Source organism: Aulostomus chinensis, chromosome 12 (assembly GCF_037954235.1).
Source record: "Aulostomus chinensis isolate RoL2024-O1b breed Wild chromosome 12, RoL_Achi_v1.0, whole genome shotgun sequence".
Taxonomy (NCBI): Eukaryota; Metazoa; Chordata; class Actinopteri; order Syngnathiformes; family Aulostomidae; genus Aulostomus; species Aulostomus chinensis.
The window spans coordinates 14,922,644-14,944,648 of NC_141331.1; the positions used below are offsets into that span (position 1 = coordinate 14,922,644).

The window sequence follows — 22,005 nt, forward strand, 5'->3', positions numbered from 1 at the left end:
CCGCTGCGTAGTTGAGTGACCGCCGACACTCCTGACGATCCGTGTGCAGCTCCACACGCTCCTGAGACGTAGCAAGAACCACGTCTGGTTCCAGAACAGTGACGCTTAAAGGAGAACTAACTTCCATCAGCGCAGTGCTGAAATTCTGTCCTGAACTTCTAGAATATTAAGTTGTTTAAGTATATATTCTTAATGAATGTGTGTGTTGTGTTATGGAAAACTGCAATAAACCATAATTAAAAATGTTTAATTTTCTGAAATGTAAAAGACCTGCAGTCATTTTACGACGGCATCATCAATTGAGGTACAGTTACAGCTTTGATACAAGTGCAGTTGCAAGACAGTGCACAATTAGTTTTTTTTTTTTTAATTCTCATGTAGTTCTTCATTTCTACTAAAGAAAATTAACAGTGTAGAAGAATGCTGCTTCTCTTGGTTGGAAATAAGGAGTCACGCGTGTCCCGTTACTTCAAAGCTGCCATCATCATCTGTCTGAACTTGTCCATGTCCACCTTCTTCATGATGAAGGCCTTGTGGTCTTTCTTCATCAAGCCTATCGTGTCCACGATCATCATGCCTCTGGTGTTTGTGCCCGCCAGCTCCACGCTAACAGGAAACTCATCACTCTCCAGGATGAATGACTCGTCCACAGCAGCAGCCATCGCATACGAGTCACAGGAAATGAAACCTGTGCCAGCGACAAACTCTTTCTGGAGCTCACTTTGTGATGCCTCGATGCTGTGGTGGAAGATCCGCCTCATGAAGCGAGCTTTATCGGTATCCTGCGCTAACCAGGCATCACAGAACTCCTGTGGAAACCAGAGAAATGTAAAACTACTTGTGTTGTATTATTACAGCTGCTTGACTTTCTCCTGTGACAAAATCATGAAAACCTCCAGCAGAAAACAATCTGTTCTCAACATGGGAACACACATCTCTCCCCTTGGAATGTACAGAGACGACCACGGAGAACCTTAGAGCCAGAACCCCAGATCATGTATCTATCCAGGAAAGTTGGAATAGTCTGAGACAGATAGTAGCAGTGGAACCTTACTTTTTTTCCTTTTTAATTGGGGTGAGAACCCAGTAAGAAACTTATACTTTGCTCAGTTCTGAAAAATGTAGCCCGTCAGACGCATCACTTCCTGTTTAGACTCAGTTAATGCTGTGTTTTGGACAGTAGTATACAGGAGCCTCACCCAGGACAGTTTACTGTAGCAGGTGAACTCCCAGCAGGCCAAGTAGGTGGGACAGCGGTACTCCTTCAGGACGATGTAGGCAGCTTCCGGATCTGCTGCGAAATTAAATTCTGCACATACTGTGGTGTTCCCCCGAGCTGAAAAACCACCACAGAAGAAGAGTGATAAGTGTGTGAACAATGGTTATAAAAACCAAAACAGATGAACAGCATGTTCTTTGACCAAACGCCTTTTATATTCGTTTGAAAAACACATGAGACAACTAAGTAAACTCCCACAGGCCAGCAGATTTGATAAAAGTAGATTTTTGTCTTTTATAACAGCATAAACACACCCAACTGATGTTTTTACTGACATTCAGTGTTTCCCCCCATGATGTAGAGCGCTCGGAGTTTGCTCGGCAAAGACGGATCCATCCTTACAGCCAGGGCCAGATTAGTGAGGGGTGCTGTGGCAACCAGAGACACCTGAGGGAAGACGTACAAAATTAAATATACACACACACACACACACACACGCCCAGAGCCACCTCACGTCTCACTCTCACCTCTCCTGGGTTCTCATTGACAATCCTGATCATAGCTGACACAGCACCTTCCTCCTGAACCAGGTCCAGACCGGGAGCGCTGGGGTCGGGAGCGTCTCCTAGTCCGTCCTCCCCGTGGAAGTGTCCTGCATCAATGCAGTCCCCCAGGATCGGCTTAGCTGCACCTTTAAACACCGGAATCTTTCACATGGAAGGAGAAGCACAGCGGCTTTCAGGTTCGATTAAAATGGACTCAACAACAGGACACAGCTCTCGTTAGTGCATTCGTCACGGTCAATAAAGGAAACTTCTTTTTACTCACATTACTGCATCCTAAGAATATTTTAGTGCAAAGTGACTTGTTATTTCATACACAGCTAAATGCTTCTATTTTGTTACCCAGCGACTCCAAATGAGACACAGACATTAGAACTAGACCGGAGTAAAGGACACGCAACATATGAATTTCTTACTATGACATTCATTAATTTCTTTCTTTTTTTGGGGGGGGGGGGGGGGTTTAAAGAAAAAAATGCAAAAAATGTAGTTTCTTTTTTCAACGGTTTCCAAGTTATGTGACCACGGGACTCCAAATCAGTTCCAGATATTAGACTGGAACTACAGGCTGCATCTGTTGATGGCACTTCATCGCCTTCCAGTCCTGCACGTCAAAGAGCCTGGCGATGAGTGCGTTATGAAACATCAGCTAAGAACCTTCAAGCCCGTGAGGACTCATCAGGTTTTGCAGCCTCAACAACAACGTCCAGCTGTGACAAGTGTTCCAGCAATCTTCCACCAGCTGAGGTTTACTGCTTGACTAACTCCCGCCCTCGAGTCATGTGGCTTGAACGACAACAACTCTTTGTGCGGGTGTTTGGTAAATGTCACATGATGGCAGGAAATTCCAGTTTTGTTGTGGTCTTCAATGTCTTGAAATATGGTCAAAAATAGTTGCGCGCACGCGCACACACACACACACCTGCAGTTTCTGACAAACGTGGAGAACACGTAGTGTGTTCTTACACACGTTCTCCACCGTGGTGTTTCCATTCACACAGGTGATGCCCAGGAGCTCCACGTTGGGGGCGGCCAGCGCCAACATGAGGGCCTGAGCGTCATCCACCCCAGTGTCCACATCCGCCAGCAGCTTCTTCCTCATCCTGGACCCTGCAGAGAACAGATTGATGGACTAACTACTCCTGCCCGAAATGGTCACTCTGACCTCCCCGATTTATTCACATCTGGATGTGAACACACCTACCTGAGGAGTGTGAGCAGTAGTGACTGAAGTGTGTGTCTGCGGGGGGTTTTCCTCTCACTGCAGCAAACAACCTTTGAGCAGCCAGAGGGAGGAAGAATGTTAACTTAAGGAGTTCTCGCCAGTGTGCCATCACCCCCCCCCCCCCCCCCCCCCCCGCCCCGCCAACGCACACACAGACAGACAGACAGATCCTTGGACTTAAATCTTAGTGAGGACTTTCACGTAAAATAATGCATTCCCGAGCCCTGGAGTCTAACCCAGCTGATATTGGGTGAGAGGCGGGGTTAACCCTGGACAGGTCACCAGTCCATCACAGCACCAACACATAGAGACAGACAACCATTCACACTCACAGTCACACCTACAGTCAATTTAGAGTATCAATCAGCCTCGTCCCCTCTTGATGTCTTTGGACTGTGGGAGGAAGCTGGAGTACCAGAGAGAACCCACACAGGAACAGGGAGAACAATGAGACTAACACAGAAAGATCCCGCGCTCAAACCCGGAACTTGCCTGCTGTGAGGTGACAGTGATGACCACTGCACCTCTGCACCACCGTGCCGCCCCAAACCAGGTCCTAGCCTTCAAACGGGCCTTTGATGATGTGAGGACCTCATTCTGCAGATTTAATAGGTATTCTAGTCCTCACCATGTAGCAAGAACACTCACCGCTTAGCTTGCTTGGTCTGCAGGTTCAACTTGGTTCAACTTTTGCCCCAAAGGTTGGGACTACTGTCTGACCGCCAGCGGCTCGGATGTCGAGAGTTAAATGCTTCATGCAGCAATGTCAATACGTCTGTGTACGTCTGTCTCACCTTCTCACTTCGCCACGTTGTAGGCAAACTGAAACTATGAACCGCCGGGCCATCCGCGCCATGGAGGAAGCTGGTAGGCGATACAGGCGAGCCGAGAAGATGCCTCACTCCCCTCGCTGCCGTAGGCGAAGAGACGCCCGGTGAGCTAAGTAAACCTTCTACACCTGTAAACGAACCAATCATCTTCACTAATCATATAAACTATAGAGGCTAATAAGTCAACTGAGGAAGCGAGTGTGACAGTACATCGTCTGCAAGTGGGGGAGGCGGGAAAAGGAGCGAAATAAATAAAATAATTTACTAATTACGCAAAATGTCTTTGATTCCAATTTAATTCGCTTAGTTAAATTTGCAGGTTGAATTAGATTATTTTTAAAGACTGTTATCGTGCGGTCTCAAATTTTTGAATAAGGTAATTAATCAATGGTTCAACGTTTGGTTCGGCAGTCAGTTCCTTGTGAGAACATCCATCTCGTAGACAATCTATGCCAAATACGTCACTTCCGGAGAAATTCTTAAAGGAAAATAAAATATTTGTTGAAATATCTGAAAGACAAAAGAAGGCTCGTTCAGTTAAGAACATTGTTGGGAAAACTCTAAATTAGCCGTTAGTAAACTATGAAAGTTCATTTCTGATTTCAGATTTATTTTTTACATTTTGTTAATAGAAAAATCTCCAAACATAGTGTTTTGTTCATTCAAACACACTTATAGAAAATAATTCTACTGTAAGGAAAATGATATCAATCAATATTATCATTATTATTATCAGCCCGAAACTGAAACATGTTTTCGGCCTAGAAAAGATGTGAGAATTTAAAATCCTGTAAGATGTCAATGCAAGTATTTGCAAACTCTCCTCCTCCGGTTAAGACAACGAATACTAAAGCACATTTTTTTTGTTTGTTGCGTTTTCTCATTCCTTTTGTTTTTCAGTTTATTTTCCCCAACCAAAATGTTCCATTAACACACCGGCGCGCTTGTTTGGCATCGAGAAGCTTTTATTCGTTACCCAGGTCTCCCTTGATCCACCTGTGTGCGTGTACAACTGGTAATAACTTACTCGTTAACAATAGATTCAACTATGACACCAGCCATATCAACATAAATACCTGTAAGCAAAATAATATTTACAAAATAAAATCCGCTGTGTCTATAAATATTGTACAGTAAGATACATCAGAGCTGTAAACAAATAATAGAAGGGGTGATGCTGATGGTAGCTATAATAATAATAATAATAATGCAATATGTTTGAATTCGGTCCAAAAACAAATGCTCATGGGTACTCGTATTTGCAACAGTATACAGATTTTAATTTCCATGCACGTTCAAATGACCTTTTTTTTTTTCTTTTTTTTTTCTAATTTCGATTTGCAAACTTATGCATATTTCAAGGGAGTGCTGCAAAAACCCACGTTTGAAGGGTAAACACACCAATATAGTGCCGCATAATCCTGTCTTAACTACCGGTAGATATGCTAGCATTACTGGATAATGTGATGCATCACCGTTTATCAACTCGTTCCCCTTCAGCATCGGAGGAACCGTCCCAGTCACGTTCGATGAGATGTCACTGTAACAAAGATCTGTCTTTCAGTTCTTACATGAGAAAAAAAAAAAGACAAGATGTCAGGAGACTCAGACAAACCAAATTTAACAGTCAGTGCTTTGACTTTAACAGATTCCAGTCAATTTTAGGTCCGGAGAAATAGCTCAACAGATAATGATGTTTGTTTTTGTAAAGCACATCTGCTGTTGCTGCTTCTGCACGACGTTTAATTTGTGGCTCCTTGCTGAAATGACCATATTCAACGAGTAAAATGGCATCCAAGGCATCTCCTTCATTCCAGCTTCACTGAAAAGATTGAAAATGAGTGAATCCAACAGAAACATTGTGCCTGATGTTGCCTTAAAGTCATAGTTCACCTAAAAAGTGTATTTCGCCTCTCAAGGATTCACAAGTAGATGAGGAGAAATCACGGAAACTTTTTTCCCTCCTCTTTGTGAGTCACGAATGCAGAGAGCCGGCTACACAGCTTTAGCTTGCAGCTAACTGTGAGTAACAGCAAGCGACAGCAGAATTTATATAAAAAAAAGTCCAAACTCTCCAGTGCCTCATGTGGTATAATCCACACCTTCTTCATTCAGTAATTTGAGTACAAAACAACCAAGCTTTAACCCCTCTGGTTCTGTACCACCCCGATGTAGCGCATTTAAGTGAACCCACTCGCTCATGCTAGTTCACAGTGTGTTTTTAGCTAGTTTGTGAATTACTGAGTGTTTTCTGGATAAAGAAGATGTGGTTTACGCAGGACAATGCCCTTGAGTGTTTGTAATCTGACATTTTTGGGAAATGTTGCCGTTGTCAGCCCTCAGGCATTGTTAGCTCCAGGCTAAATATACGTGGCTGGTTCTTTCTGCATCTGCAGTCAAAAAGAAGTGATGCAGGAGGGAAAAACATCTTCATGGGCTCAATACCATTAATTGTGGGTACTTGGAGGAAAAATATACGTTTTGGGGTGAAATATCATTTTAAAACATAAGACTGTCATTATGATTTTTTCTTATTGTCAACAAATGCAGCATTCATGCTCGTCTGTCAGCACTGCCTCACTTTACTGCCCGCTTTTCTGCGCTCAGCTTGAGGTGCAAATCTTTAAAAACTGATCACAAAAGTGCAGTTTCTTGTTTTAAAAAAGCTCCAGTAATTTTACTAAATGAACTGCGAATTGTGGCTTTTAACAAACATTGAACATGAGTCACAGGATTAATACACATGTGGTGACTTTTTTTTTGTTTGTTTTTTTTGCTTGTGACAGAACAGTGTGTGTGGCAAGGAGGATGACATCAAATAATTGATGGTGTTGTATTTTTTTTCTCCATAAGAATATCAATAAGAAAAATATAGAATATGACCAGCCTTATCCTTTAACTGACAACATCAAACAATAGCAGCGGTCAAGAATGTCGTCTGCGCACTGGTGATGATGTCACTGGCGGTGAAAAGTGTGTGATTCTAGTACTACTGAGAAGAGAACGGCTATAAAACAATCTACAGTAGCACTGGCACTTGGACATGAATCTATCTTCTTAACAGTGGCTAAGCGCAACAATTTATGTTGTTGTTTGTGTGGTGCTATCATCATTATCCCCTTCAGCGGGTTCCTCCATGTGAAGGAGTCCGATTAAGTCTCCACTTTCCCGTACGTCCCCTCCGGAGGGCGATACTGCTTGGGAAAGGCTTTGAGCTGGAGGGAGTTAAAGGCGTATTTACGACATCCCACGTTCTTCATGGTGTTCTCTCTTCTGCAGCCCTCGCTGTGAAGGACAACACGTTATTTATCTGATGAGCATTTGGTGCAACAGTGTGAGGAGATTTATTTTTTTGCCACTCATCATCAACATCATCAGCTGACCTGCGCATACAGTCCAGGGCTTGGTAGAAGATCTGTGGGGCGAGGGCGTGCTCCTGCTGCAGGATCTGACACTGCTCCAGGGTCAGAGACATGGCTGTGCGGTCCTTGGCGCTCTTACAGCTGGTGAAACGGACTCCGTTCAAGCGGCGGCAGGCCTTCAGTGAGTAGAGGAACACGTAGGAGGGGAAAGAAAGAAGAGGTTGTTGATGCTTAGAGTCAGAGAAGAAAAGCTTTTATGTCTTCATTTGGTGATACACACATGTATCCTGCATTTCTAACCCTGAACATGAAGACGTACATGCTACATACATGTCACAGCACATGTCTTTGTGCAACAATTTGTGCACATACACACAAACACAAACACGCACACCTTCCAATAATAGTGAACCTTGGCCAACATTCTCATAGGAGTTGTACAACAGGATGCTATCAGACGGCTGTGGGTCCTCCATTTAAGTCCAGTTACTTGTTATAATGTCTCAAAAATAATAGTAACTCTTTGAAAATTAAAAATGTACAAAATAAAGAAATAAAGGCTTCTATTTGGGTGCAAAAAAACAACCACAAAAAAAAAAAACCCACGAGATGCAAATGTACCTCGGCAGCCTGCCACAAAATCTCCACGTTCTTGCTTTTCTTGGCATTCACATTCTGGCTGAGCATTTTGAGCAGATCAGGCATGCTGGTGGAGCTGCGGGAGCGAGGCAAGCCTGAGGAGGAAACAGAGAGTGAGGAGGTCAAGCAATGGATGTCTCCTCCTAGTGTGTGTGTGTGTGTGTGTGTGTGTGTGTGTGTGTGTGTGTGTGTGTGTGTGTGTGTGTGTGTGTGAGTGGACTCACAGTCTTCAGGCAGGACCTCTTTAAACTGGTCGTAGTACAAGCTGAGGCGGGCCATGCTCTCCATGTTGATCACTTCCTGCAACGATGTGTCTCCGAACCTGAACGCATGATCAAATAATCAAATATTGAAATGTAATTGCTGGCTTGTTCGTTCCAGTTATTTTACATGAGACAGGTTGTTTTTTTAACATCTTATTCAAGTAACTTTCATTCCCTCACCTTCCCTTCAGTCAACATTTAAGCCTCCATCAACAACGAAGCTAATTAGTCGACTGAAAAAACTTGCGCATGCACAAAGGTCATTTTGATAAAATAGTTACTCCCCTTTTAAAGTAAAAGGACACATGATGTATGTAAAAAGGTGTCGGAGAGGAGCAGACATAGAGGTCCTCTGGTGTCTTACTTCTCAGCCAGCGTCTGCTGTTCATTGATGCCCACGTTGAACAGGACCGGCTGCACGCGCAGCAGCATCCCGTTCTGGATCTCCCGTGGCAGAGTGTCAAATATCGACCCCGGCATCGGAACCCTGACGTTAAAGCCGTTCCTGTTTCCGGTGATCACGGGCAGCATATCCGGGCTGAACCCTGAGGTTGCTTGGGTAATTTTAAAGGTGACATTTCTCAGGTCCGTCACTCCAACACTCATATCCTCCAGCATGGCCAGCTCCTCCCCTGTGGGAAGCAAATTATCACAGAGGTTCAGGTATTAATACTTACGGTCAAGGTCTGGAAATCAACAAACAGTTCCCTCCAAAACGCAAAACAGAAAAACTGATATAATTACCTCCACAAGATGTTAGCGGTTTTGTCTTTTGGCTTGCAAGATACCTCAAGCTTACCTCACCCAAACAAATGTGTTTTGCCTTTCAGGTAATCACAAATAAGAGTTTTGAGCTTACGTTGATATTTTTCCCTCCTGCATCACTTCTTTCAAACACCAGAAAACACAAGAGCCGGCCACATACCACGTACTTAGCTTGAGACGAATGTAACGATGGATGGCTGAACATAGCTACATCAACAAAAACAAGAGCAAAACTGCCAAACACTCAGTTTAAAAGCTGGTATAATCCACATTATACCAGCACATACACAAATAAACCATGATCCTTCCCCGCGGGTGCTACCGTGAACGAGCGTGACCAGCGGGCGCGTTCAGTTGAATCAATTCACTCGCATTAGCAGACAACTTTTCTGCATTCTCGACTCACAAAGAATGGATGCAGCCATGAAAAATATCGTTGAGAGCTCAACACACCTAAATGTGTGTACTTAAAAAGGCAAAATATGCCTCAACATATTATAATGCTAATAGTAATTATAATCCTTTGATGAGTTTGTATCGGCTATACCATTTTATAAACTGGTCAGTCCATTTCTTTGATGGAATCAACATTCATATTGTCAGTCAAGATAACTTCATAACTTTAAAGCATGTGGTGCACTTGCTCATGTTTTCTCTTTTGTGCGTGATGATACTTTTGTGTACGAGCACACAAATGTGTTACCATAGGTGCTGAGCAGACCCTCATACTGCACCAGGAGCCCGATGGTGTGCAGCTGTCTGAGGAAGCCCGAGTCACACAGACAGTTCCTCAGCTTGAGGATGAAGCCGCAGATCAGAGCCGTCAGCTGGAAGCAGCACAGCTCATATCAGCTATGAGTCATCAAATACTGCGAAATGACACGCGAGCATGCAGCGCTGCATGTTTATTAGTTCTGTTTCTGAGTTTGAGAGAAGGAGGCTGACGTACCGTCTGGCAGAAGACAACATCGCGGCGGTACTGCATGGTGAGGCTCATGGCGATGGTGGGTGCGCTGTCCTGCATCAGCAGAAACACCATGGCCTTCTTGGCCTTGTCACTCATCAGAGAGGTGCAGTCGGTCAGCGTGGTGAGGAGGGGGTAGAGAGCCTCGCTCCACTCACCTGCACACACACCACAAACGCGTTTAGTATGTAAGTCACAGGTAAAGTGTTCACAAGATTGAACTGCTTCTTCTTCTTCTTGATTCCAGTCTTACCTGGGGATTTCTTCTCTGCCTCTGGACTGTTTCCTGCCAGTGAGAGAAAGTACAACAGAAATTTGATTTTGTTTTACAACAGCGATGAAGTGAAGATGTGATGGAGTGTGTGGAAGGGAGGGCGATGAGATTCTGATGAAGACGATGATACGATGGTCGTCTTTACAGACATAAAGACATAGATTCAGAAAGCATCCTTGCTACTATGGATACTTCATAGGTAAAGCAGGACCATTATTTTCATCATCAATTTATCTGCCAATAATTTCTTAAGATTAATCAATGAATCTTCTCATCACAATTTTCCAAAGTGACATGTTGAAACTGCTTGTTTGCATCATCTGACCATCTGAAAGCTAAAGGCTCTTCGTTTTCTGTCATAAAAGACAGGAAAGTGTGACGTGTGACATTTTTGCTTTTAAAAAAAGACCGAAACAATTGCCATTAATTGTCTTTTGATCGGTAAATCGTTGCAGGTCTACTGTTAGATGATCAATGTTACAAGATTTAAATGTAAAATTCAAGCAGATTCAAAGTGAATGAAATTTGCAGATTCTTAAAGTCTACCATCAACGGAGCTCCACAGTGACACTGACGGAGAAAATTATACACTTTATGGTCATAAGATATAACTTTTGTTTTTTTAAATCCTTCAAATAAAATTGTGGGAACAAGTTACATCAGGTGGCCTCATTTTGATCGTGACAGATACCTGTAAACAGCGATGCCAGGAGTCAACAAACAAAATACCTCTGACCACGTTGAAAGCCAAGCATCTTCCATTAAATTCGGACATATTTTGACCCTCTCTACAGGCGCTGAGGTGTACGGGTGGGACCGTGTTTGTGGTGTGCGTACCTTTTTTAGGGTTTTTCGGATCCTCGTTGGCGAGGAGGAAGACGTCCTCCGAGCTGCTGTCACTCTGCAGTTTGTCTTGCTGCAGCAGTCTGTCCACCCTCTGGATCACACACTCCAGGCTCTTATCTACATTCAGCCAAATCTTCCCCTGCACAAAAACACTCATCTGAAATAAAGTGTCCACAAAGAAAACCCACACCAACATCGATCAAGTTAAACAGGCTATCTCTTACCCACTCCTCCTCGTGCATGTCTGCCTGCAAGGAGGCGCGCTTGCTTTTACTCGCCTCGCTGCCCTCAGGTGGAGCCGTGTGGCGAGAGGGTGAGGTTGCAGAACGGGATGGTGAAGTTGGGCGGTGGGACGGTGAGCGGGATGGGGAGCGAGAGGAGGGTGAGAGAGAGGAGGAGGATGGGGAGGGGGTGCTTTGCTGAGTGAGGTCCGGGCGGGCGGCTGCCAGGGCGAGGATGGCTGACGACAGCAGCTTGGAGTCACACACCGTCACCAGCTGACACGTCTGCAGGAGGCCAGAGGTCAATATGTGGTTAGAGTATATGTGTTTATATAAACAAACGCTGAAGGGCTAAAGGGCAAATATTTGTTAATATAATGTTTGTCTCTTTGAGAGTTTAATTTTGTGTCTGCCGTATTTTTATCAATCTTGGACTACAGAGCTAATCTTTTTGTCCGTGTTATATTAGGGTTTTTGACTAAAGCATTTTTTTTGTCCACTGAAGTGTATTCCTGCTGATAAATGAAACACAAATAACACAAGATAATCAATTATGACAGGAAGCTCATTTAATTCATCTTAATTTGCAGGGATTGGATTTCATTTTAATGTAAATACTGAAATGCTGTCACTAGGACAATATCATGAAGACACGTTTAGCTTTCATGAGCTGAACCTTTGCATTCCAGACAATGTGCAAGAATTGAGGGATTAATAGTCAAAGCCAGGCTGCATGGTGGTGCAGTGGTCAGCACTGTCGCCTCACTGTCGCCTCACAGCAGGAAGGTTCCGGGTTCGAGTCCCGGCTCGAGCACGGAATCTTTCTGTGTGAGTCTCCATGTTCTCCCTGTTCCTGTGTGGGTTCTCTCTGGTACTCCAGCTTCCTCCCACAGTCCAAAGACATCAAGAGGGGACGAGGCTGATTGATACTCTAAATTGACTGTAGGTGTGAATGGTTGTCTGTCTCTATGTGTTGGCCCTGTGATGGACTGGTGACCTGTCCAGGGTGAACCCCGCCTCTCGCCCGTAGACACTGGGATAGGCTCCAGCCCCCCCAACCCCACAACCCTTAACAGGAATAAGCGGAGGACAATGGATGGATGGATGGATGGATAGTCAAAGCCAGATAGAGCAGGTTAGGGTTAGGGAGGGATGGTGTCTATACCTGATGTTTGTGATGTCACACTCAGGGACCTACTGTATCTCTATATCTACCTTCTCTCTCAGGATGGCCAGCGTTCTCTCCAGAGCATTAGCGGAGCGGTCCTTGGCAGCTCGGGACAGACGCTCAGTGTAGTAACACACTTGCGTCTTCAGAGTGTTAATCTGACCGATGAGCTCTTTAGCTTTGATCACATCCTGAGGCTGGTATGTCATTGCTTTGGAGCCAGAGCAGGCGGAGCTTTGTACAGGAAACAGAGAAGACAGAACGGATGGTTGTACAAATGTGGCATTCTAAACACTGATGACTACACACGCTCAGATATTCTCACCTCTCCTCCTCATAAGTGCTGATTGAGTAAGGCAAAAAAAAAGGAAAGATTTTTTTTATTCATTGATAGAAAGAAGAAGGGGAAAATTGTTGCACTGAGTGCGAAGAAACATCAACTCACTGTTTCCTGGCTTCCTCTAGCTTGTGCAGCAGTTTTCGGAGGCCGCAGCCTTTAAAGCCTTGATGGTGTGCTGCAGGAGCGCCGATGGTCACGACGTCGTATGTGTTGTCTGATCGAAAGACAGACATCAATTAAAAACAACGTAAAAGATCCTTAAAAAACTGCATTGATTGAAAGATGCGGCACTCACCATAGCCAGACTCTCCTAGAACTCTCATCCTCTGGATGTGGAGGTTTGTAGGAATAAACTCCAGCTTCCTCTCTGCTTTCAGTGTGCTCGACTTAAATGAGGGACCTGAGAGGGTGCAGGATGGATGAACAAGACCATCATCATCATCGTCATCACCATCATCATCATCACCATCATCATCATAATCATCATCACCATCACCATCACCATCACCATCTCTATGGAGATACAGTCATGACTTAAACCCAGTATAGTCTGATTTTTTTAGGATGTTTTCTCTATCACTTCATCATTGTCTTCTTTATTGTATTTTCTTTTCTTCATCAATAACACAAAGTTGTGAGATTATCAAGAGAGCAAAAGTTACAGATTCACAGCCTTTTCTGTTCATTCCTTATCCCCCTTATTTGAATTGTTGATTGCAAATCTCCTCAAAACAAATATATTTATACATATACAGAGAGATTTTTTTTTTAATATATCGCACTACATAACTACAGCTGAATCGAAGCCAACATATCAGGTAATTTCAGTAGGTTTTCTCAGATTCAGAGAACTCGTCTGCACAGAGGACAGCTCTTCAGCACTGAGTGGAACAACTTGTTTTTCAGCTGATTTCAGAAATATTAGTTCTCACCTTTGTATTCATGCAGGTCACTTATGGTCTCCTGGTAGGTGAGGATGATGGTCTGGTACTGAGTGATGATCTGCCTCCTCAGGTTCTCCCAACATGGAGACAGCTCGCCAAGTTCTTCCAGCTCACACACCCTGTTCCCCACACAGACACTTATCTGGGCTTCAATCATGAAACAGGTTTATTTTAACAACCGCTCTGATTCTTTTTTTTAACCCTAAATTTAGTTTCACAACCATCAGGTTTGGCCTCTTGTCTGCAGGACTAAACTGAGGGCTAAAACATCAGTTCACATTTAATGCAGTGTGTCTGATTTAAGACTGGAAGTACAAGAGCGGAGCATTTCAAACTCCTTACATTACCAACATCGAAGTCAACCATTAGAAAATGAAAGCAGAGGGAGGAATGTGTAACGCTAATAACCTAAATCCACCCGGCACAGCAGTGGTTCAACATGGTAAACACCTTGTATTTAAAGATCAGTGACAAGTTTAATAAGACAGGAAAATAACACATATCTGCCCAGTGACAAGCAGTTTCCGAACATTTGGAAGTTCTGTGTCCCTCAGAAACCAACACCCTGCTGTTGCATTCCCTCTCTACCTCCAAAGATGGCGCTAGCAACACCAGTGGCTAGACTAATGCACGTTTCTGCTTTGCTTGAAAGGATCTCCAGTTAAAAATTCCCTGTTGTTTATATCAAGACAAAGCACTGTACCTGACGGCATCTTCCTCCAGCAGCAGTTTGACAAACTGACGAGGGATGTGCAGGGATAGAACGCTCTCAGCCATCTGCTCCAGCACCCGCAGGTGGTTACCATCCGTGGTGGGGAAACGGTACGTCTGTGACATCACGCCTCCGAACACTGGAGCAAGACCTCACTATTTAGCGGCCTCTCATAGCAGAGGTCAGCATTTACAGTAATTCATACAGACACACACACACACACACACACACACACACACACACACACACACACACACACACACACACACTCACCAGCCTTCAGCAGAGGATCTTTACACAAAGATGAAGACTTGGATTTAATGTCCATAGATTCAGTCAGGCTTTCATCAACAGGGAGAACCATCTGACACACACACACACACATATATAGAGAAACATAATCACAGAAATCCTTAACTGACCTGGAAAAGTCTCAAACAAATCACTTATCAGAAAAATTCAATCAAAATCGTAACTCTGAACCTCACCCGTCCGTTAACAGTGTCTCCTCTCTGTAATCGGGCAACAGGAGCCCTCTGCTCACGCTTCTCTTCTATCTGCCAGGCTATGACAGTGATGTTCCCCACGCGCTCACTCTCCGCTGACCTGACATCGACATTTACACCGAAACATGTCATCCAGCAAGTAACCGCTCTTATTTTGTCACTGATAGAGGAAAAGGCTTATGGGATACCGAAATGTAAAAACATGATGACGCTTTTCAGACATAAATTATTAAAAATATTTAAATGTGAAAAAAAACTTAAATCTAAACATTACATCTAAATATAAATTATAAATGTAAATCTAAATGTTGAGTCTTCATCTAAATACAATATCTAATTCTAAATGTTTCATGTCATACCTAAGTATTAAATCTAAATTTAAGTTTCAAACCTAAATGTTTACATTTGAGATTTCAAATTAACATATAGAATTTAACTCAGACTAAACATTTGTGTTAAACATTTAAATTTACATTAACCATTTAGATTCATGTTTAAAATTTAACATGAAAATACTTTGATTGATTTATGTCTTAAATATGAGAAGGATGAGCAAAATGTCGAGACAATGAACTGAATATTGAAAATATATCAGATTGAAAGGACATGTAATGATGATTTCCCAACACCCATGCAGGCAGGTGGGGGCCGTGTCTGCTACCTGAGGGCCAGGTGCAGCCGGTGGTGTTTGTCCTGCAGCAGCTCCTTCACAGAAAACATGGCCGAGCCAAGCATGTACATCTGGCATAGAAACATATGATCACAGTTACTGTACCTCCATCACTTCTGAGGCGTTCACCCAAACCTCTGCATTTAACAACTGGGCCAAAAATCAGTCAGTTAATCGTGGTTTGTGTCCCTAATAGATGGTTTGAGGTAAAGTGTGGTTAGGGGAGGATTTATCTGCTTATTTGTTCTGGTTTAATGTGAAGCTAGGCTTGAGACGTACCGTGCCCTGGGAACGATCTTTCACGTCATAGACAGAAAGCTTGACCTGAGTCTGCTGAGTGATCAGAGAGTCCTGAAAGAAGGCTATACTGCTCAGGAAGATGGGGTTACTGGTGCCCTGCAGACAGAGAGAGACGAAGAGGGTCAGAAGTCGACCTCAGCCGGCTGGACAAAAGGGCAGGAGAGTCTCGTACCTCGATGATTTCCGTCTGAGCGTGCTTGGTCCAGAAAGCCTGGGGGGGAGTAGTGCAGCTGACAGCCACAAAGCTGGTGGGCTTACGGTCCAGAGTGGGAGTGACCAGCTCACTGCAGGCTGCATTAGCATGTGAATACAAGATTAGAAACCTGCAGGATCAAACAGCAGCGCAGTAGCAGGGCCATAACACCATAACATAGCAGTGTGGGGTGGTAAAAATCAATAGACACGACTACATTGTGTCTGTAGAGTCACTGGAGACTTTATTACTATAATAATCTGAAGACTAGTTAATTTAAACATAGGATTTAGTTTAAAAACACACACACACACACACGCAAACACACTAAAACCAGCAGTGTGTGTGAGTCCAGATACTTTTACCATCAGGCTCTATGTTCTACTACGAGATAAATAGTTGAAACTAGAGCAGAAATATAGTTTCAATTAAAAAACTCAATAATTCAGATGACTTGTGAGAATTTAGTGCATTTGTCTACAGTTACAATCTATACCATCTGAGGTGAAGTAGACACACAGCTAGAGTGTGTTTTCCTGAACTTACCCAGACTAAACTCTAACACAGGCTCATCTGGATCTTGACTGTTGCCTGTAGGGTGGGGAGAAAAAAGGGGGGAGTGTCACTGAACATCCTGCTAGTTCATCATCAGTGGAGTGAAAAGGTTACCATGGAGGCGGTTCCTTAGTTACCTGACAGCGCCAACCCCATCATCTCTGCTGAGAGATCAAACGTGTTGGCCCGGTACACCGACCACGGCCTATGGCGGGGGCTGCGCTCCTTCCCAGACATGGCAGATTCCCGTCGAGGCTGAGGATGCATTTTAGAATAAAGAGGCCTAAGAGCGAAACAACCAGACCCAAAACGTAAACTTGTCTTCTTATACGTGTCGCCCTTGTGTGTCGATCGCAGCGGTCATATGCTTGTCATTGATGAACCTGAAAGGAAAAAAGGGGGAATATAATAATTGTCGGTCTCTATGGAAACAGCTGAAGCATTTTCCTCACTTTGATACTGATGTCATCCTTTCAACACTGGCAGCTGAGCTCAATAAAATTAGCTTATAATTGGTCATGTAAAGGATGCTGCTCCAGCCAGCGTCACATTCAGAGCTCCCCAGACGCCAAAGTTTTAGCTCAGGCATGAACGGAACGTGAGAGGATGTCAAGTTGTCTTCTCCCTCTCCTAATGTGCTAATATAGGCAGTGGGAAACTTTTTATGGTGTGTGTGTGTGTGTGTGTGTGTGTGTGTGTGTGTGTGTGTGTGTGTGTGACTTTTCACACAGCTGTAGGAAAGGAGCCAGAACTGAGAATGATTCAACCTGCACCTGCTCTCTCTCCTGATGCTATTTTTGCTCATCTGGTGTTTTGAAACTTCTGGTTTCAGTAAAATTCATGTGAAATACACAAGCGCAGGCAGATCATGTAACTAAACTATAAAAAAGTATGTATTTATTTTTACTGCTGGTTAATGAGGATCAAGATACATCAGACCAGCCTCACTTGGGGGGGGGGGGGGGGGGGGGGTCCTTCATAGGCTTAAACATTGGACACGCTTCTGATGACCTTGTTAGCATAGCAGCCACAGATGTGACACAAACGCGCACACACCGCATCAACTGAAGGGATTCATCTCATTACATCTGAGAAGGTCATGTGATCACCAGCACTGGTTTGTTTTCTAGCTGGATAAGTCAGAAGGGTTGTGGATGGATTTTGATGGGATTTGGCAAGATGATAGAACTTAGATTGAAGAAAAGTCAGTTTGATTATGGAAGGTCACATCTCCTCTTCTTTGTGGGGGGATTTCTAAGAGTACCTTCCCCTGCCTGTAGATTTCCTGCCTTTCCGCTGAGGTTTTTAATATTTGTTCAGTATAATAACCTCCCTTCGGGATGTCACGTCTTCAGTGGCATCCGTGTGTCTGTCTGTCTTTTAACAAGATTATGCAAAAACAATTAGGAATCCAAGGAAGAACCCATAACATGTTTGTGCAGATCTGTTTAACATGCAGAAAAACTGCACTTATTATGTTTGTCAGAAGTTGACTTGGTGGAGATATGCATGGTCTAGTTAGGAATTCTGAGCAGGTAAAAGTTCCAAACTAGGCTTTTAATATCTGGAAGAACTGACAATCAGTTTCCTCCAGTTTCCTTCTGTTTATACCAAACTGGTACTGTGGCGGCGTGTAACTATGAGAGAAAGCAGGAACTGAGGCACTGCCAAGTCCCCGATGCAGGAGATTTGGCTCCATCGAAACACTTATGGCCACTCATTGCCTCATTGGCTTCCCTTAATTTGTCTTCTCACACTGATTTGACAGGACAAACAGCCCGGCCTTCACCCTTTGATGGAGTTGTCCCTTCATTTCCTTCACCTCACTCACTCATTTCCTTACTGCAATTCTCGCTACGTTTCCTAAAGAGGAGTTCAAGTGTCACACGGTGGCTTTTACGTCCACCTACTACTGACTCGTATTCTGCGGAGTAGAAATGAGCAACACAGAGAGTGAGGTCAGACTCGGAGGAGGAAATAAAGAGGTAAAACGGTGTGTGATGAGAATGTGAGAGGGGAAGAGAAAGAGGAGACAGTCAGATGATGAACCGGACTAACCTGCCACAAACTGAGAGAGTAAATGTTCCCATCTCATGTGACGCGATGGTTAACATTTCCTGTTTCTCCAACAAATAGCTACTCGGTTTATGCATCTCCTTCCTTCCAAGGCAGGTGTGTGTATGTGTGTGTGCACCCGCGTGCGTGTCTGCGTGCATGCTTTTGTGTCACTGTGTATTGACGTGTAATGACCTCACCAACGCCGGTCTATTTTTATACGTGAATGTGTCTTGACGTCATACGCTACAGATGAGTCTCCCCATGCTGCACAAAAGTCAAATTCATCTAAACACACACATTCACACACATTCACAGTCTATCTTGAGTGTGAAGCTCTTTGGCTGTTTTGGCACCATCATGCGAGACCAAAGCCGACGACAAATCCAGCATGGATGCCCTGCCTCATTAGGCTGAGAGGGAATCATTGTCAGTGGAAGCTTTTAACATGCAGCAATCGCTGCGGACTGCCTGCAGCTCTGTGGGAACCTCTCTAGGAAACCCACCAACCACAGGGAGTCAGGGATCATCACGCTAACATATGTCTGACAACCATCAGCTACATGCGGGCTCACGATTTCGTCGATACAAATCATGACAGAAAACGTATTGCAAGTGTGGTTCCGACAGGTCAAATGTGAGGATTTACTTGCTTGTTTGCAGAATATCTAAAAAAAAAAAAAAAAAAAACTGCTGGTAATGTTACAAGGAACTAGCGATTAACTTTTGGAGGCGATCCGGATCAAATTGTAGATCTGGATCTTGAAGAATGTTCTAGGTCTTTGGCAGGATCGAACAATTAGCACAAGCTTGCTAGGCGAAAGCGTGTGGGCTCCCTGACTGCTTTCAAGTATTTGGTTTGTTTTATATCCCTAGAAATGGTACAGTTTTAGACTTTGGACTGTTGGCTGGATAAAAATGCATAAAAGATTTGATGACATTCTGTTAGGGAAGTATGACTTTCTGGCATTTGATAGAGAGAGAAAATAATCTCCAAAAAACAAAACATAATGTTACACGAGTAACCGTCAAATTTATGGAATTTTCAGAGGTTTTATGAAGTGAAAAAAACAATCTCTGTAGAAACCTTAGCAATAAAGATACATGGAATATGCATCTCTAAGCTGTGAGTGTGTAACAAGCAAACTTCTACTGAGGCGCTAATGAGCTGGATTTATAAACCAAAAGACAAACAATCACTACAAAACCTAGAAAAGCTTCATTCTCTCTTTCTGTCTTTCTTTTCTTGCTTGAAAATCGTTATGCCAGTGATTAGTTTGGGGTCTATTTGAGAGAGTAATAAAGATTCTAATGAAGTGTTGTTGTGTGGTGATTAAATATTCCTGCCCCTCGGTGGCAAGAGTCTCCACAGCTGATTGACCTCTGACCTCAACACTGTAAAGTAGGTCAACACGAGACATGTTGCAGCTATAAGCGAAGGTCCACACCCAGTAAAATGATGAATTCAGAGATAGAAATCAAGAGAAGCAGAGAGGATTCTGGTGGATTTCAGAACTGACCCATTTAGTGCTGCCGGCGGCTCACAGCTGGCACCCTGCAGATGCTGTCAGCACCGGCTGCACTGCAGTCTCTCACTCTCTCTCTAACGCCCTCTTCTTTTTGTCTCCCTACCTCACCTCCTGGTGTCCTCAAGTCTCTCCCCAACACCTCCACTCCTTCTCTGTTGATCTGTGTCCCAGCAAACGCTCGGTCATCAACCTCTGCCTCGTCGCTCCTTGTCCCGTGTCTCTCAAATTACACCTATTGATCCTCTTCCAGTGCAGAGCTGTGCCCGTCTGTACCCCTTGAGTTTGACTTATTATCCACTTAAATTACAAATCTTTGTCATGGACACAGAAGCATTGAAACAGCACCGCTGGCTCCACCCACAGAGACCAAAACCATGAGCAGCTGTCAGAGGAAGTGTGACCACAAAGCAAAGAAAGTGTGCCTGATAATAAGAGGAACGTTCAGAGCTGCGCTTCAGAAACCACCGCTGTGCAGCTGGGACGCCTCACACGCCCCTGATGTGCTGCCTTCCATTGTTTCTCATCCTCTTCATCACAAACAAGGACTGTGTAATCTAATCCAAGTCCTTCACTAAAATGTGAGCCAGAAATATTTGCTCTTTATTTGTCTCACATCCACGTTAAAAGACATCATAGTAGGAGTGACTCAACGGATCAAGTGTAAATCTTTACGCACTGACGAGAACATCTGGGAGGCCTCCGAAGCAATACATCCGGTATCATAAATACTGTATACACATATACGACGTGTATTCTCCATAATCCCAAATCAACCCACTGATGGCCTTTATAATCCCGCGTGACACAAGGTGCCACCCAGCCTGTTTACCAGACTGGCTCCATGGAAATACATAGAAATTAAAATATTGTAATTATATTCTATCAGTGAGGATACAATCGTCGCTTACGTCATGATGTCTCGTGCAGTGATGCTGCAGGGAGTTAGCACCGCTCCAACAGGCCATGTAAACAAAACAGCTACATCGACATTTGACGCTCCTGCTGCGAGGTGGAGTTATTACACGACAGCATCCATCACTGTGAACAAACACTCCTCAACCACACACACACTCTCTCTCTCTCTCTCTCTCTCTCTCACACACACACACACACACATACACACACGAGTAGATAAACTCAAGCAAAGGGAAATGATCCATACCATTCACAGAGATGCAAAGCCGTCTGGTCACATTGGTGCGCATCCTGGTTGGGTTCTCGACGATGTCTGCAGTCAGAGACTCGCCCGACTCCCCCTCTGACACATCCAGACGTAGCAGACGCTGCGCCTCCTCTGTCCGCTGGGAGGCGCTGTCCGGCTGCCCGGAGGGATGGAGACGGAATTGAGAGAGAAAGAAAAAAAAAGACATTAGCAGACGCTTTACAATTAATTTATAGACACTTCATTTCTGTGAGTAGGCCTTAAGAATGACAACATGGTCTCTGTAAATGTAATAATCTCCCAACTGTCAACCAGGTTTACCAGTTACTTTTAAAATAATTTAATAAATATAAATTCAATTCTAATTACACTGAGAGTTTTACTAACCTGCATTAAATTGAAATTAAAATAGGAAAAAAACATTTGTATTCATAATTAGCCAAAGTATGAGAAAGTAAGTCAGTGGCAGTTACGTGTTCAAATTATTAGCATTTAAATCATAATTATGAGATTCGTTCCGGTAATATAATCCAGTGATAGAACGTTTACATTTCTATTGGTTTCCAACTGTGACTTGGTAAAAATAGAAAGTCATACTTTAGCATGACGCAAGTGCAGAGTCAGTAACGTCCATCAGAGCGTTTGTTCTAACGCACTCTTCATTCTGTTATGGACTTTGAAGTGATAATCAGTTACGTCT

The 22,005-nt window shown here is 43.7% G+C and overlaps 3 protein-coding genes and 1 long non-coding RNA gene across 5 annotated transcripts in view; 2 read left to right on the plus strand and 2 right to left on the minus strand.

Annotated features, from left to right (window-relative positions):
• Positions 1-253, plus strand: part of coa5 (cytochrome C oxidase assembly factor 5) — a 2,078-nt gene extending 1,825 nt beyond the window's left edge. Inside the window, exon 3 of the mRNA XM_086220374.1 lies at positions 1-253. This exon is cut by the window's left edge and continues 57 nt beyond it. The gene's annotated coding sequence lies outside the window, so the exon portion shown is untranslated.
• On the minus strand, positions 200-4,278 carry LOC147252183 (inosine-uridine preferring nucleoside hydrolase). Of its 2 annotated transcripts, none has more exons than XM_086220372.1 (7): positions 3,802-4,278; positions 2,987-3,057; positions 2,705-2,892; positions 1,747-1,926; positions 1,555-1,666; positions 1,200-1,336; positions 200-809 (listed from the first exon to the last, which is right to left on the minus strand). In XM_086220372.1, exons 1-7 carry the CDS (start codon positions 3,861-3,863, stop codon positions 465-467), a joined length of 1,095 nt encoding a protein of 364 aa, XP_086076498.1. In that variant the 5' UTR covers positions 3,864-4,278; the 3' UTR covers positions 200-464. The 2 variants fall into 2 exon arrangements, with proteins under 2 accessions (XP_086076498.1, XP_086076499.1); XM_086220373.1 differs by having other exon boundaries at positions 3,656-4,278.
• Positions 3,414-13,325, plus strand: LOC147252184 (uncharacterized). Its single transcript, XR_015118733.1, has 3 exons — positions 3,414-3,619; positions 3,825-3,941; positions 13,057-13,325. It is a non-coding gene; the product is annotated as an uncharacterized LOC147252184 (long non-coding RNA).
• inpp4aa (inositol polyphosphate-4-phosphatase type I Aa) lies at positions 4,481-21,410 on the minus strand. Its single transcript, XM_086220370.1, has 24 exons — positions 21,306-21,410; positions 16,697-16,942; positions 16,551-16,595; positions 15,984-16,102; positions 15,791-15,907; positions 15,503-15,582; positions 14,824-14,941; positions 14,609-14,699; positions 14,327-14,474; positions 13,612-13,742; positions 12,975-13,079; positions 12,785-12,893; positions 12,665-12,682; positions 12,387-12,573; positions 11,175-11,456; positions 10,942-11,089; positions 10,084-10,116; positions 9,816-9,988; positions 9,570-9,693; positions 8,466-8,733; positions 8,063-8,160; positions 7,821-7,933; positions 7,221-7,375; positions 4,481-7,122 (listed from the first exon to the last, which is right to left on the minus strand). The coding sequence occupies exons 2-24, from the start codon at positions 16,824-16,826 to the stop codon at positions 6,990-6,992; spliced, it is 2,925 nt and encodes a 974-aa protein (XP_086076496.1). The 5' UTR covers positions 16,827-16,942; positions 21,306-21,410; the 3' UTR covers positions 4,481-6,989.
• Positions 21,411-22,005: the final 595 nt, after the last annotated feature.